At 35.5% G+C, this 16292-nt stretch overlaps 1 protein-coding gene across 1 annotated transcript; it reads right to left on the bottom strand.

The window, feature by feature from the left end:
• Positions 1 to 1417: 1417 nt before the first annotated feature.
• On the bottom strand, positions 1418 to 14897 carry LOC135560298 (zinc finger protein 501-like). Its single transcript, XM_065002154.1, has 2 exons — positions 14669 to 14897; positions 1418 to 2912 (listed from the first exon to the last, which is right to left on the bottom strand). The coding sequence occupies exons 1-2, from the start codon at positions 14895 to 14897 to the stop codon at positions 1915 to 1917; spliced, it is 1227 nt and encodes a 408-aa protein (XP_064858226.1). The 3' UTR covers positions 1418 to 1914.
• Between the last annotated feature and the right edge of the window lie 1395 nt (positions 14898 to 16292).

The raw sequence follows: 16292 nt of genomic DNA on the forward strand, positions 1-16292 counted from the left end.
ACACTCTGTGCTCTACTACCTAGGTCTGGTGTTGGAGATCATTCTACACTCTGTGTTCTACTACCCAGGTCTGGTGTTGGAGATCATTCCACACTCTGTGTTCTACTACCCAGGTCTGGTGTTGGAGATCATTCCACACTCTGTGTTCTACTACCCAGGTCTGGTGTTGGAGATCATTCTACACTGTGTTCTACTACCCAGGTCTGGTGTTGGAGATCATTCCACACTCTGTGTTCTACTACCCAGGTCTGGTGTTGGAGATCATTCCACACTCTGTGTTCTACTACCCAGGTCTGGTGTTGGAGCTCATTCCACACTCTGTGTTCTACTACCCAGGTCTTGGCGGAGGTCATTCTACACTCTGTGTTCTACTACCCAGGTCTGGTGTTGGAGCTCATTCTACACTCTGTGTTCTACTACCCAGGTCTGGTGTTGGAGATCATTCCACACTCTGTGGATCTCCTGAGTGTATTTTCTGATGTTTGATCAGAGATCTTTTATCAGAGTATCTCTTGTCACACTGATCACAGCCATAAGATTTCTCTCCTGTGTGGATTCGCTCGTGGCGTTTTAAAGTCCCAATAAAAGTGAAACTCTTACCACAGTCAAGAGCAGTGGTGAGGCCTCTCTTGTGTGTGTGTTAGCTTGTGTATAGTCAGTCTTCCTGACACTCCGGTGTGAGTTCTCTGTTGTGAAGCCAGAGTACCGATTTGAGTGAATCCCTTCCCACACTGATCACAGACATACGGCTTGGCTCTTGTGTGTGACCTAACAAAACTCGTGCCACAGTCAGAGCAGAGGTAAGGTCTTTCTTCTGTGTGGGTTCGCTGGTGTACAGCCAGAGAACACAATAATTCCCACATACATCACAGTTATAAAGCTTCTCTCCTGTGTATTTTCTCCGGTGTTGCTTTAGGCTGCTTGATGAAACACATCTGTTCCCAAGGTCGGAGCAGTGGTATGGTTCTCTGGAATGCGTGTGGTGTGTTCTCTGGTCGGAGCAGTGGTATGGTTCTCTGGAATGCGTGTGGTGTGTTCTCTGGTGTAAAATCAGTTCACTCGAGGCGGTAAAAGTCATTCCACATACATCACAGCCATTGGTTCTCTCTCTCTCGTGTGAATTCCTTGGTGAGATTGTAAAGGCCGTGATGTTGAAAAACTCTTCCCAAAGTCAGGGCAGCAGTGAGGTTTATTTCCTGTGTGTACTCGCTGGTGTAAAACCAAATGTTCACCCCTTTGTTAATACGTATTGGCAATACTTCACTTAATGGTGACGCATGGAATAATAAAACATGTATCTTTTATCAGGCTGAATGTTTGAAATATGAGAAGGTGACTTGAGTCATGCTTCTTCAGGAGGCGGAATAAAGACAATTAGCATTTGAATGCTGTCAAGAAATACTGGAGTGATGTCAGATTGTTAATAAAAATGGATTATAGTCCAATTTATTGTACTGCTTTCATGTGTGTTTATACACAAACATCTGCAACAATTATCAATTACATGTATTTTTTTAAACAAGCAGCTTTTTCAACTTGTAGAAAACCACTGGCTACATTTTGAATGTTGAAGTGCTGCTACTACAATGTTAAGACATTCTACATTGTAACATCATTAAAACACTCCTACTACAATGTTAAAACATTCTACATTGTGACATCATTAAAACACTCCTACTACAATGTTAAAACATTCTACATTGTGACATCATTAAAACACTCCTACTACAATGTTAAAACATTCTACATTGTGACATCATTATAACACTCCTACTACAATGTTAAAACATTCTACATTGTGACATCATTATAACACTCCTACTACAATGTTAAAACATTCTACATTGTGACATCATTAAACTACTCCTACTACAATGTTAAGACATTCTACATTGTGACATTATTTCATTGATATCATGAAACAACTTCTTCATGTATTTTCTGATGTTTAATCAGAGATCTTTTATCGGAGTATCTCTTGTCACATTGATCACAGAGATAAGGTTTCTCTCCTGTGTGTGTTCTCTGATGTGAAGTCAGATGGCTTGATATAGTAAAACACTTCCCACATTGATCACAGCTATAAGGTTTCTCTCCTGTGTGTGTTCTCTGGTGTGAAGTCAGAGAGCTTGATATAGTAAAACACTTCCCACATTGATCACAGCTATAAGGTTTCTCTCCTGTGTGTATTCTCTGGTGTGAAGTCAGAGAGCTTGATATAGTAAAACTCTTCCCACATTGATCACAGCTATAAGGTTTCTCTCCTGTGTGTGTTCTCTGGTGTGAAGTCAGAGAGCTCAATATAGTAAAACACTTCCCACATTGATCACAGCTATAAGGTTTCTCTCCTGTGTGTATTCTCTGGTGTCTTGTCAGATTGCTTGAGGCAGCAAAACTCATCCCACATTGATCACAGCTATAAGGTTTCTTTCCTGTGTGTGTTCTCTGGTGTGAAGTCAGATTGCTTGATGCAGCAAAACTCTTCCCACATTGATCACAGCTATAAGGTTTCTCTCCTGTGTGTGTTCTCTGGTGTGAAGTCAGATGGCTTGATATAGTAAAACACTTCTCACATTGATCACAGCTATAAGGTTTCTCTCCTGTGTGTGTTCTCTGGTGTGAAGTCAAATGGCTTGATATAGTAAAACTCCTCCCACATTGACCACAGCTATAAGGTTTCTCTCCTGTGTGTGTTCTCTGGTGTATTTTAAGTTCTGATGAAGATTTGCAACCTTTCCCGCAGTCAGAGCAGCAGTGAGGATTCTTCCCTGTGGGTCTCTGCTGGGGTTTCTTGAGGTGTTCTGCTCTGGAGAGACTCTTCTCTGCCTCTTCAGCATCATGATGTTGTTGAGGCTCCCCAGAGGATCCACTATAGTCACGTCTCTCTCCTGTGTGAACAACAAAGTCAGACAGTCACCCCAAAGGATCCACTATAGTCACGTCTCTCTCCTGTGTGAACAACAAAGTCAGACAGTCTCCCCAGAGGATCCACTATAGTCACGTCTCTCTCCTGTGTGAACAACAAAGTCAGACAGTCACCCCAGAGGATCCACTATAGTCACGTCTCTCTCCTGTGTGAACAACAAAGTCAGACAGTCACCCCAGAGGATCCACTATAGTCACGTCTCTCTCCTGTGTGAACAACAAAGTCAGACAGTCACTGTAATTTGTCATTGTCTTTCTTCTACCATTAATAAGACAGTCAAGTGAACAACAGTCATTACTTGTCTTCATTTTTCAGAAACATTAGTCAATTATTTTATTCTTCCAATAAGTTATTACAGTTGCTGAAACATTAGGCAGTGATCCAGATGACTTTAGGTCACCAATATTATGGTTATTATTATATAGAGGGGACTGTATTATTATATAGAGGGAGAGATGGGACTGTATTATTATATAGAGGGTGAGAGGGGACTGTATTATTATATAGAGGGGACTGTATTATTATATAGAGGGGACTGTATTATTATATAGAGGGGACTGTATTATTATATAGAGGGAGAGAGGGGACTGTATTATTATATAGAGGGGACTGTATTATTATATAGAGGGGACTGTATTATTATATAGAGGGAGAGAGGGGACTGTATTATTATATAGAGGGGACTGTATTATTATATAGAGGAGAGAGGGGACTGTATTATTATATAGTGGGGACTGTATTATTATATAGAGGAGAGAGGGGACTGTATTATTATATAGAGGGGACTGTATTATTATATAGAGGGGACTGGATTATTATATAGAGGGAGAGAGGGGACTGTATTATTATATAGAGGGAGAGAGGGGACTGTATTATTATATAGAGGGAGAGAGGGGACTGTATTATTATATAGAGGGAGAGATGGGACTGTATTATTAAATAGAGGGGACTGTATTATTATATAGAGGGAGAGAGGGGACTGTATTATTATATAGAGGGAGAGAGGGGACTGTATTATTATATAGAGGGAGAGAGGAGACTGTATTATTATATAGAGGGAGAGAGGGGACTGTATTATTATATAGAGGGGACTGTATTATTATATAGAGGGAGAGAGGAGACTGTATTATTATATAGAGGGAGAGAGGGGACTGTATTATTATATAGAGGGAGAGAGGAGACTGTATTATTATATAGAGGGGACTGTATTATTATATAGAGGGGACTGTATTATTATATAGAGGGGACTGTATTATTATATAGAGGGAGAGAGGGGACTGTATTATTATATAGAGGGACTGTATTATTATATAGAGGGACTGTATTATTATATAGAGGGAGAGAGGGGACTGTATTATTATATAGAGGGACTGTATTATTATATAGAGGGAGAGAGGGGACTGTATTATTATATAGTGGGGACTGTATTATTATATAGAGGGAGAGAGGGGACTGTATTATTATATAGAGGGGACTGTATTATTATATAGAGGGGACTGGATTATTATATAGAGGGAGAGGGGACTGTATTATTATATAGAGGAGAGAGGGGACTGTATTATTATATAGAGGGAGAGATGGGACTGTATTATTAAATAGAGGGGACTGTATTATTATATAGAGGGAGAGAGGGGACTGTATTATTATATAGAGGGAGAGAGGGGACTGTATTATTATATAGAGGGAGAGAGGAGACTGTATTATTATATAGAGGGAGAGAGGGACTGTATTATTATATAGAGGGACTGTATTATTATATAGAGGAGAGAGGAGACTGTATTATTATATAGAGGAGAGAGGGGACTGTATTATTATATAGAGGGAGAGAGGAGACTGTATTATTATATAGAGGGAGAGAGGGGACTGTATTATTATATAGAGGGGACTGTATTATTATATAGAGGGAGAGAGGGGACTGTATTATTATATAGAGGGAGAGGGGGGACTGTATTATTATATAGAGGGGACTGTATTATTATATAGAGGGAGAGATGGGACTGTATTATTATATAGAGGGGACTGTATTATTATATAGAGGGAGAGATGGGACTGTATTATTATATAGAGGGAGAGAGGGGACTGTATTATTATATAGAGGGAGAGAGGGGACTGTATTATTATATAGAGGGAGAGAGGGGACTGTATTATTATATAGAGGGGACTGTATTATTATATGGAGGGAGAGATGGGACTGTATTATTATATAGAGGGTGAGAGGGGACTGTATTATTATATATAGAGGAGAGAGGGGACTGTATTATTATATAGAGGGGACTGTATTATTATATAGAGGGAGGGGGACTGTATTATTATATACAGAGAGGAGGGGACTGTATTATTATATACAGGGAGAGAGGGGACTGTATTATTATATAGAGGGAGAGAGGGGACTGTATTATTATATAGAGGGAGAGAGGGGACTGTATTATTATATAGAGGGAGAGAGGGGGCTGTATTATTATATAGAGGGAGAGAGGGGACTGTATTATTATATAGAGGGGACTGTATTATTATATAGAGGGGACTGTATTATTATATAGAGGGAGAGAGGGGACTGTATTATTATATAGAGGGGACTGTATTATTATATAGAGGGAGAGAGGGGACTGTATTATTATATAGAGGGGACTGTATTATTATATAGAGGGAGAGAGGGGAGTGTATTATTATATAGAGGGAGAGAGGGGGCTGTATTATTATATAGAGGGGACTGTATTATTATATAGATGGAGAGGGGACTGTATTATTATATAGAGGGAGAGAGGGGACTGTATTATTATATAGAGGGAGAGAGGGGGCTGTATTATTATATAGAGGGGACTGTATTATTATATAGATGGAGAGGGGACTGTATTATTATATAGAGGGAGAGAGGGGACTGTATTATTATATAGAGGGAGAGAGGGGACTGTATTATTATATAGAGGGAGAGAGGGGACTGTATTATTATATAGAGGGAGAGAGGGGGACTGTATTATTATATAGAGGGGACTGTATTATTATATAGAGGGAGAGAGGGGACTGTATTATTATATAGAGGGAGAGAGGGGGACTGTATTATTATATAGAGGGGACTGTATTATTATATAGAGGGGACTGTATTATTATATAGAGGGAGAGAGGGGACTGTATTATTATATAGAGGGAGAGAGGGGACTGTATTATTATATAGAGGGAGAGAGGGGGCTGTATTATTATATAGAGGGTGAGAGGGGACTGTATTATTATATAGAGGGAGAGAGGGGACTGTATTATTATATAGAGGGAGAGAGGGGACTGTATTATTATATAGAGGGGGAGAGGGGACTGTATTATTATATAGAGGGGACTGTATTATTATATAGAGGGGACTGGATTATTATATAGAGGGAGAGAGGGGACTGTATTATTATATAGAGGGAGAGAGGGAACTGTATTATTATATAGAGGGGACTGTATTATTATATAGAGGGAGAGAGGGGGCTGTATTATTATATAGAGGGACTGTATTATTATATAGAGGGGACTGTATTATTATATAGAGGAGAGAGGGGACTGTATTATTATATAGAGGAGAGAGGGGACTGTATTATTATATAGAGGGAGAGAGGGGGCTGTATTATTATATAGAGGGAGAGAGGGGACTGTATTATTATATAGAGGAGACTGTATTATTATATAGAGGAGAGAGGGGACTGTATTATTATATAGAGGAGACTGTATTATTATATAGAGGGAGAGATGGGACTGTATTATTATATAGAGGGAGAGAGGGAACTGTATTATTATATAGAGGGGACTGTATTATTATATAGAGGGGACTGTATTATTATATAGAGGGAGAGAGGGAACTGTATTATTATATAGAGGGAGAGATGGGACTGTATTATTATATAGAGGGAGAGAGGGAACTGTATTATTATATAGAGGGGACTGTATTATTATATAGAGGGAGAGAGGGAACTGTATTATTATATAGAGGGAGAGAGGGGACTGTATTATTATATAGAGGGAGAGAGGGGACTGTATTATTATATAGAGGGGACTGGATTATTATATAGAGGGAGAGAGGGGAGTGTATTATTATATAGAGGGAGAGAGGGGACTGTATTATTATATAGAGGGAGAGAGGGGACTGTATTATTATATAGAGGGAGAGATGGGACTGTATTATTATATAGAGGGGACTGTATTATTATATAGATGGAGAGAGGGGACTGTATTATTATATAGAGGGAGAGAGGAGACTGGATTATTATATAGAGGGGACTGTATTATTATATAGAGGGGACTGTATTATTATATAGAGGGGACTGTATTATTATATAGAGGGGACTGTATTATTATATAGAGGGAGAGAGGGGACTGTATTATTATATAGAGGGAGAGAGGGGACTGTATTATTATATAGAGGGAGAGAGGGAACTGTATTATTATATAGAGGGGACTGTATTATTATATAGAGGGGACTGTATTATTATATAGAGGGAGAGAGGGGACTGTATTATTATATAGAGGGAGAGAGGGGACTGTATTATTATATAGAGGGGACTGTATTATTATATAGAGGGAGAGATGGGAATGTATTATTATATAGAGGGAGAGAGGGAACTGTATTATTATATAGAGGGAGAGAGGGGACTGTATTATTATATAGAGGGAGAGAGGGAACTGTATTATTATATAGAGGGAGAGAGGGGACTGTATTATTATATAGAGGGAGAGAGGGGACTGTATTATTATATAGAGGGGACTGTATTATTATATAGAGGGGACTGTATTATTATATAGAGGGAGAGAGGGGACTGTATTATTATATAGAGGGAGAGAGGGGACTGTATTATTATATAGAGGGAGAGAGGGGACTGTATTATTATATAGAGGGAGAGATGGGACTGTATTATTATATAGAGGGAGAGAGGGGACTGTATTATTATATAGAGGGAGAGAGGGGACTGTATTATTATATAGATGGAGAGGGGACTGTATTATTATATAGAGGGAGAGAGGGGACTGTATTAATATATAGAGGGGACTGGATTATTATATAAAGGGAGAGAGGGGACTGTATTATTATATAGAGGGAGAGATGGGACTGTATTATTATATAGAGGGGACTGTATTATTATATAGAGGGAGAGAGGGGACTGTATTATTATATAGAGGGGACTGTATTATTATATAGATGGAGAGGGGACTGGATTATTATATAGAGGGAGAGAGGGGACTGTATTATTATATAGAGGGGACTGTATTATTATATAGAGGGAGAGAGGGGACTGTATTATTATATGGAGGGAGAGATGGGACTGTATTATTATATAGAGGGAGAGAGGGGACTGTATTATTATATAGAGGGAGAGAGGGGACTGTATTATTATATAGAGGGAGAGAGGGGACTGTATTATTATATAGAGGGGACTGGATTATTATATAGAGGGAAAGAGGGGACTGGATTATTATATAGAGGGGACTGGATTATTATATAGAGGGAGAGAGGGGAGTGTATTATTATATAGAGGGAGAGAGGGGACTGTATTATTATATAGAGGGAGAGAGGGGACTGTATTATTATATAGAGGGGACTGTATTATTATATAGAGGGAGAGAGGGGACTGTATTATTATATAGAGGGAGAGAGGGGACTGGATTATTATATAGAGGGGGAGAGGGGACTGTATTAATATATAGAGGGGACTGTATTATTATATAGAGGGAGAGAGGGGACTGTATTATTATATAGAGGGAGAGAGGGAACTGTATTATTATATAGAGGGAGAGAGGGGACTGTATTATTATATAGAGGAGGGGACTGTATTATTATATAGGGGACTGGATTATTATATAGAGGGAGAGAGGGGAGTGTATTATTATATAGAGGGAGAGGGGGACTGTATTATTATATAGAGGGAGAGAGGGGACTGTATTATTATATAGAGGGACTGTATTATTATATAGAGGGAGGGGACTGTATTATTATATAGAGGGAGAGAGGGGACTGGATTATTATATAGAGGGAGAGAGGGGACTGTATTATTATATAGAGGGAGAGAGGGGACTGTATTATTATATAGAGGGGACTGTATTATTATATAGAGGGAGAGAGGGGACTGTATTATTATATAGAGGGAGAGAGGGGACTGTATTATTATATAGAGGGTGAGAGGGGACTGTATTATTATATAGTGGGGACTGTATTATTATATAGTGGGGACTGTATTATTATATAGAGGGAGAGAGGGGACTGTATTATTATATAGAGGGGACTGTATTATTATATAGAGGGAGAGAGGGGACTGTATTATTATATAGAGGGAGAGAGGGGACTGTATTATTATATAGAGGGAGAGAGGGGACTGTATTATTATATAGAGGAGAGAGGGGACTGTATTATTATATAGAGGGAGAGAGGGGACTGTATTATTATATAGAGGGAGAGAGGGACTGTATTATTATATAGAGGGAGAGAGGGGACTGTATTATTATATAGAGGGAGAGAGGGGACTGTATTATTATATAGAGGAGAGAGGGGACTGTATTATTATATAGAGGGAGAGAGGGGACTGTATTATTATATAGAGGGAGAGAGGGGACTGTATTATTATATAGAGGGAGAGATGGGACTGTATTATTATATAGAGGGAGAGAGGGAACTGGATTATTATATAGAGGGGACTGGATTATTATATAGAGGGAGAGAGGGGACTGTATTATTATATAGAGGGAGAGAGGGGACTGTATTATTATATAGAGGGAGAGAGGGGACTGTATTATTATATAGAGGGAGAGAGGGGACTGTATTATTATATAGAGGGAGAGAGGGGACTGTATTATTATATAGAGGGGACTGTATTATTATATGGAGGGAGAGATGGGACTGTATTATTATATAGAGGGGACTGTATTATTATATAGAGGGGACTGTATTATTATATAGAGGGGACTGTATTATTATATAGAGGGGAGAGGGGGACTGTATTATTATATAGAGGGGGAGAGGGGACTGTATTATTATATAGAGGGGGAGGGGACTGTATTATTATATAGAGGGGACTGTATTATTATATAGAGGGAGAGATGGGACTGTATTATTATATAGAGGGGACTGTATTATTATATAGAGGGAGAGATGGGACTGTATTATTATATAGAGGGGACTGTATTATTATATAGAGGGAGAGAGGGAACTGTATTATTATATAGAGGGAGAGAGGGGACTGTATTATTATATAGAGGGAGAGATGGGACTGTATTATTATATAGAGGGGACTGTATTATTATATAGAGGGAGAGAGGGGACTGTATTATTATATAGAGGGAGAGATGGGACTGTATTATTATATAGAGGGGACTGTATTATTATATAGATGGAGAGGGGACTGTATTATTCATCAGCATTTATATATATATATAATCATCAGCATTTATATATATATAATCATCAGCATTTATATATATATATATATAATCATCAGCATTTATATATATATATATAATCATCAGCATTTATATATATATATATAATCATCAGCATTTATATATATATATATAATCATCAGCATTTATATATATATATATAATCATCAGCATTTATATATATATATATAATCATCAGCATTTATATATATATATATAATCATCAGCATTTATATATATATATAATCATCATTTATATATATATATATATATATAATCATCAGCATTTATATATATAATCATCAGTATTTATATATATAATCATCAGTATTTATATATATAATCATCAGCATTTATATATATATATATAATCATCAGCATTTATATATATATATAATCATCAGCATTTATATATATATATATAATCATCAGCATTTATATATATATATAATCATCAGCATATATAAATATATATATAATCATCAGCATTTATATACATATATATATAATCATCAGCATTTATATATATAATCATCAGCATTTATATATATATATATATAATCATCAGCATTTATATATATATAATCATCAGCATTTATATATATATAATCATCAGCATTTATATATATATAATCATCAGCATTTATATATATATATATATATAATCATCATCAGCATTTATATATATATATATAATCATCAGTATTTATATGTATATATATAATCATCATCAGCATTTATATATATATATATAATCATCAGCATTTATATGTATATATATAATCATCATCAGCATTTATATATATAATCATCATCATCATTTATATATATATATAATCATCAGCATTTATATATATAATCATCATCATTTATATATATAATCATCATCATCATTTATATATATATATAATCATCAGCATTTATATGTATATATATAATCATCATCAGCATTTATATATATATCATCATCAGCATTTATATATATATAATCATCAGCATATATATATATAATCATCAGCATTTATATATATAATCATCATCATCATTTATATATATATATAATCATCAGCATTTATATGTATATATATAATCATCATCAGCATTTATATATATATCATCATCAGCATTTATATATATATAATCATCAGCATATATATATATAATCATCAGCATTTATATATATAATCATCATCATTTATATATATAATCATCAGCATTTATATATATATATAATCATCATCATTTATATATATATATAATCATCAGCATTTATATATATAATCATCAGCATTTATATATATAATCATCAGCATTTATATATATATATAATCATCATCATTTATATATATATAATCATCAGCATTTATATATATAATCATCAGCATTTATATATATATATATAATCATCAGCATTTATATATATATATATAATCATCAGTATTTATATATATAATCATCAGCATTTATATATATATATAATCATCAGCATTTATATATATATATATAATCATCAGCATTTATATATATATATATAATCATCAGCATTTATATATATATATATAATCATCAGCATTTATATATATAATATATCATCAGCATTTATATATATATATAATCATCAGCATTTATATATATATATCATCATTTATATATATAATCATCATCATTTATATATATAATATAATCATCATCATTTATATATATATATATAATCATCAGCATTTATATATATATATATATCATCAGCATTTATATATATAATAATCATCAGCATTTATATATATATATATAATCATCAGCATTTATATATATATAATCATCAGCATTTATATATATATATATAATCATCATCAGCATTTATATATATATATATAATCATCATAATCATCATTTATATATATATATAATCATCAGCATTTATATATATATATAATCATCAGCATTTATATATATATATATATCATCATCATTTATATATATATATATATAATCATCAGCATTTATATATATATATATAATCATCAGCATTTATATATATATATATATATATCATCATTTATATATATATATATAATCATCAGCATTTATATATATAATCATCATCATTTATAATCATCAGCATTTATATATATATATAATCATCAGCATTTATATATATATATATAATCATCAGCATTTATATATATATATATATATAATAATCATCAGCATTTATTATATATATAATCATCAGCATATTTCATATATAATCATCATTTATATATATAATCATCATCATTTATATATATATATATAATCATCAGCATTTATATATATATATATAATCATCAGCATTTATATATATATATATAATCATCATCATTTATATATATATATATAATCATCAGCATTTATATATATATATATATCATCAGCATTTATATATATATATATAATCATCAGCATTTATATATATATATAATCATCATATATCATCAGCATTTATATATATATATATAATCATCAGCATTTATATATATAATATATCATCAGCATTTATATATATATATATAATCATCAGCATTTATATATATATATCATCATCATTTATATATATATATATCATCAGCATTTATATATATATATAAATCATCAGCATTTATATATATATATATAATCATCAGCATTTATATATATATATATAATCATCAGCATTTATATATATATATAATCATCAGCATTTATATATATATATATATCATCATCATTTATATATATATATAATCATCAGCATTTATATATATATCATCAGCATTTATATATATATATAATCATCAGCATTTATATATATATATAATCATCATCAGCATTTATATATATATATATATATAATCATCATTTATAATCATCAGCATTTATATATATAATAATCATTTATATATATAATCATCATTTATATATATATATAATCATCAGCATTTATATATATATATATAATCATCAGCATTTATATATATATATATATCATCATCATTTATATATATATAATCATCAGCATTTATATATATATATATAATCATCAGCATTTATATATATATATATAATCATCAGATTTGGATATATATAATCATCAGTATTTATATATATAATCATCAGTATTTATATATATATATATAATCATCAGCATTTATATTTATAATCATCATCAACTTTGCTTTGTATCTGCAGAGGGGCGGGGGGGGGTACTTTACCATGGAATTGCCCGTTCTTAAAACCTGACAGATGTGGCTGGAGAACTGTATCCACTCCCATTCACAGACCAAAGGACTGACCATCCATGACATCGAACCTTATAGTGTTTCCCATGTTGAGGCTATACAGTGTTTGGGATACGACAGTTGAACTAAGGCATGTGTTTTATTCTTCAAGTATCAATGGCTATATAAGTCCAAATATGGATGCCGATCACCCCTTAAACCCCCACATCAGTTCAACAACTACAGATCACCCCCTTTAAACCCCCCCACATCAATTCAACAACTACAGATCGCCCCTTTAAACCCCCCCACATCAGTTCAACAACTACAGATCACCCCTTAAACCCCCACATCAGTTCAACAACTACAGATCACCCCTTTACCCCCACATCAGTTCAACAACTACAGATCACCCCTTTAAACCCCCCACATCAGTTCAACAACTACAGATCACCCCTTTACCCCCCCCCCACATCAGTTCAACAACTACAGATCACCCCTTTAAACCCCCCCACATCAGTTCAACAACTACAGATCACCCCTTTAAACCCCCCCCCACATCAGTTCAACAACTACAGATCACCCCTTTAAACCCCCCCACATCAGTTCAACAACTACAGATCACCCCTTTAAACCCCCCCCCACATCAGTTCAACAACTACAGATCACCCCTTTAAACCCCCCACATCAGTTCAACAACTACAGATCACCCCTTTAAACCCCCCACATCAGTTCAACAACTACAGATCACCCCTTTAAACCCCCCACATCAGTTCAACAACTACAGATCACCCCTTTAAACCCCCCACACATCAGTTCAACAACTACAGATCACCCCTTTAAACCCCCACATCAGTTCAACAACTACAGATCACCCCTTTAAACCCCCACATCAGTTCAACAACTACAGATCACCCCTTTAAACCCCCCACATCAGTTCAACAACTACAGATCATCCCTTTAAACCCCCACATCAGTTCAACAACTACAGATCATCCCTTACCCCCACATCAGTTCAACAACTACAGATTACCCCCACATCAGTTCAACAACTGCAGTTTGTGCCCCCTGTTTTGTAAGATTAGTATTTACTGGTGTGTTAATCGTTTACCTCCCGTCTCCTCTTCCTCTTTCACTCTGAACGAGTCTTCCTCTTCTTCTTTCACTGTAAAAGCCTCATCCTCCTCTTCCTCTTTCACTGAAAAAGCCTCTTCCTCTTTCACTGTAACATCCTGCTCTTCCTCTTTCACGACAACGTTCAGCCACAGACCCTCTTTCTCCGTCCAGCAGACCTCCTCCTCCTCCTCTTCATCAGGAGGCGAGTAGCTTGGTGAACTCATGGTCGGGGATGAGGGCTAACAGTTAGCTAACAAGGCTAATGCTAACTTAACCAGCCAGCTACCGTTAGCTAACTAATAACAATAACAACGTAAATAGGCAATGAAATTATATAATTAGCTAGATTGACAGAAGTGTGTTCAAAACACAGTGGCTAATATACATTAAACCGTCTAAAGAGCTTTACTGGTTCGGTTATATTGTCTGGCAAGCTACCGAGGTGGCCGACTGGCTAACTTCTTCTTCTTCTTCTCCAGTATAACAGAGCTCAGCAAACAGACGTTTTAAGGGGCATACTGCCACCTGCTGGAGGAAACGATCAAATCATGGTTTGCTTCACTCTGTGCCATTTTTTGTCAAATTAAATAAACAAATACATCCCTACTAATGTATAACATACAGCCCCCCTCCCCATGAACCCCCCCCAACCAATTTCCCTCGATTATGCTTAAAAATGGTGACCTGATTCAGAGACTATGCTACAGGACTGCTTTGCTATCGCTACTTGGAATATGTTTAGAGACTCTGCTGATGAAATTACAGGGATTCCACACTCAGAGCTATCCCAGACAACCCTGAGACTACCACACACAGGGCTGCCACCACAGAGCATCCCAGACAACCCTGCTATCCCAGACAACCCTGAGGATACCACACACAGAGCTATCCCAGACAACCCTGAGGATACCACACACAGAGCTATCCCAGACAACCCTGATGATACCACACACAGAGCTATCCCAGACAACCCTGAGGATACCACACACAGAGCTATCCCAGACAACCCTGAGGATACCACACACAGAGCTATCCCAGACAACCCTGAGGATACCACACACAGAGCTATCCTAGACAACCCTGAGACTACCACACACAGAGCTATCCCAGACAACCCTGATGATACCACACACAGAGCTATCCCAGACAACCCTGAGGATACCACACACAGAGCTATCCCAGACAACCCTGAGACTACCACACACAGAGCTATCCCAGACAACCCTGAGACTACCACACACAGAGCTACCACACACAACCCTGACTGTACCACACACAGAGCTATCCCAGACAACCCTGAGACTACCACACACAGAGCTATCCCAGACAACCCTGAGACTACCACACACAGAGCTATCCCAGACAACCCTGAGACTACCACACTCTTACTGACAGTTGTGGCTGCTTTGTGTGATGTATTGTTCTCTACCTTCTTGCCCTTTGTGATGTTGTGCCCAATAATGTTTGTACCATGTTTTGTTCTGCTACCACCTTGTTGTGTTGCTGCCTTGCTATGTTGTGTTGCTACCATGTTGTGTTAATGCCTTGCTATGTTGTGTTGCTACCATGAAGGGTTGCTGCCATACTGTGTTGCTGCCTTGTTGTGTTTCTGCCTTGCT

This window comes from Oncorhynchus nerka, linkage group LG15 (assembly GCF_034236695.1).
Source record: "Oncorhynchus nerka isolate Pitt River linkage group LG15, Oner_Uvic_2.0, whole genome shotgun sequence".
Taxonomy (NCBI): Eukaryota; Metazoa; Chordata; class Actinopteri; order Salmoniformes; family Salmonidae; genus Oncorhynchus; species Oncorhynchus nerka.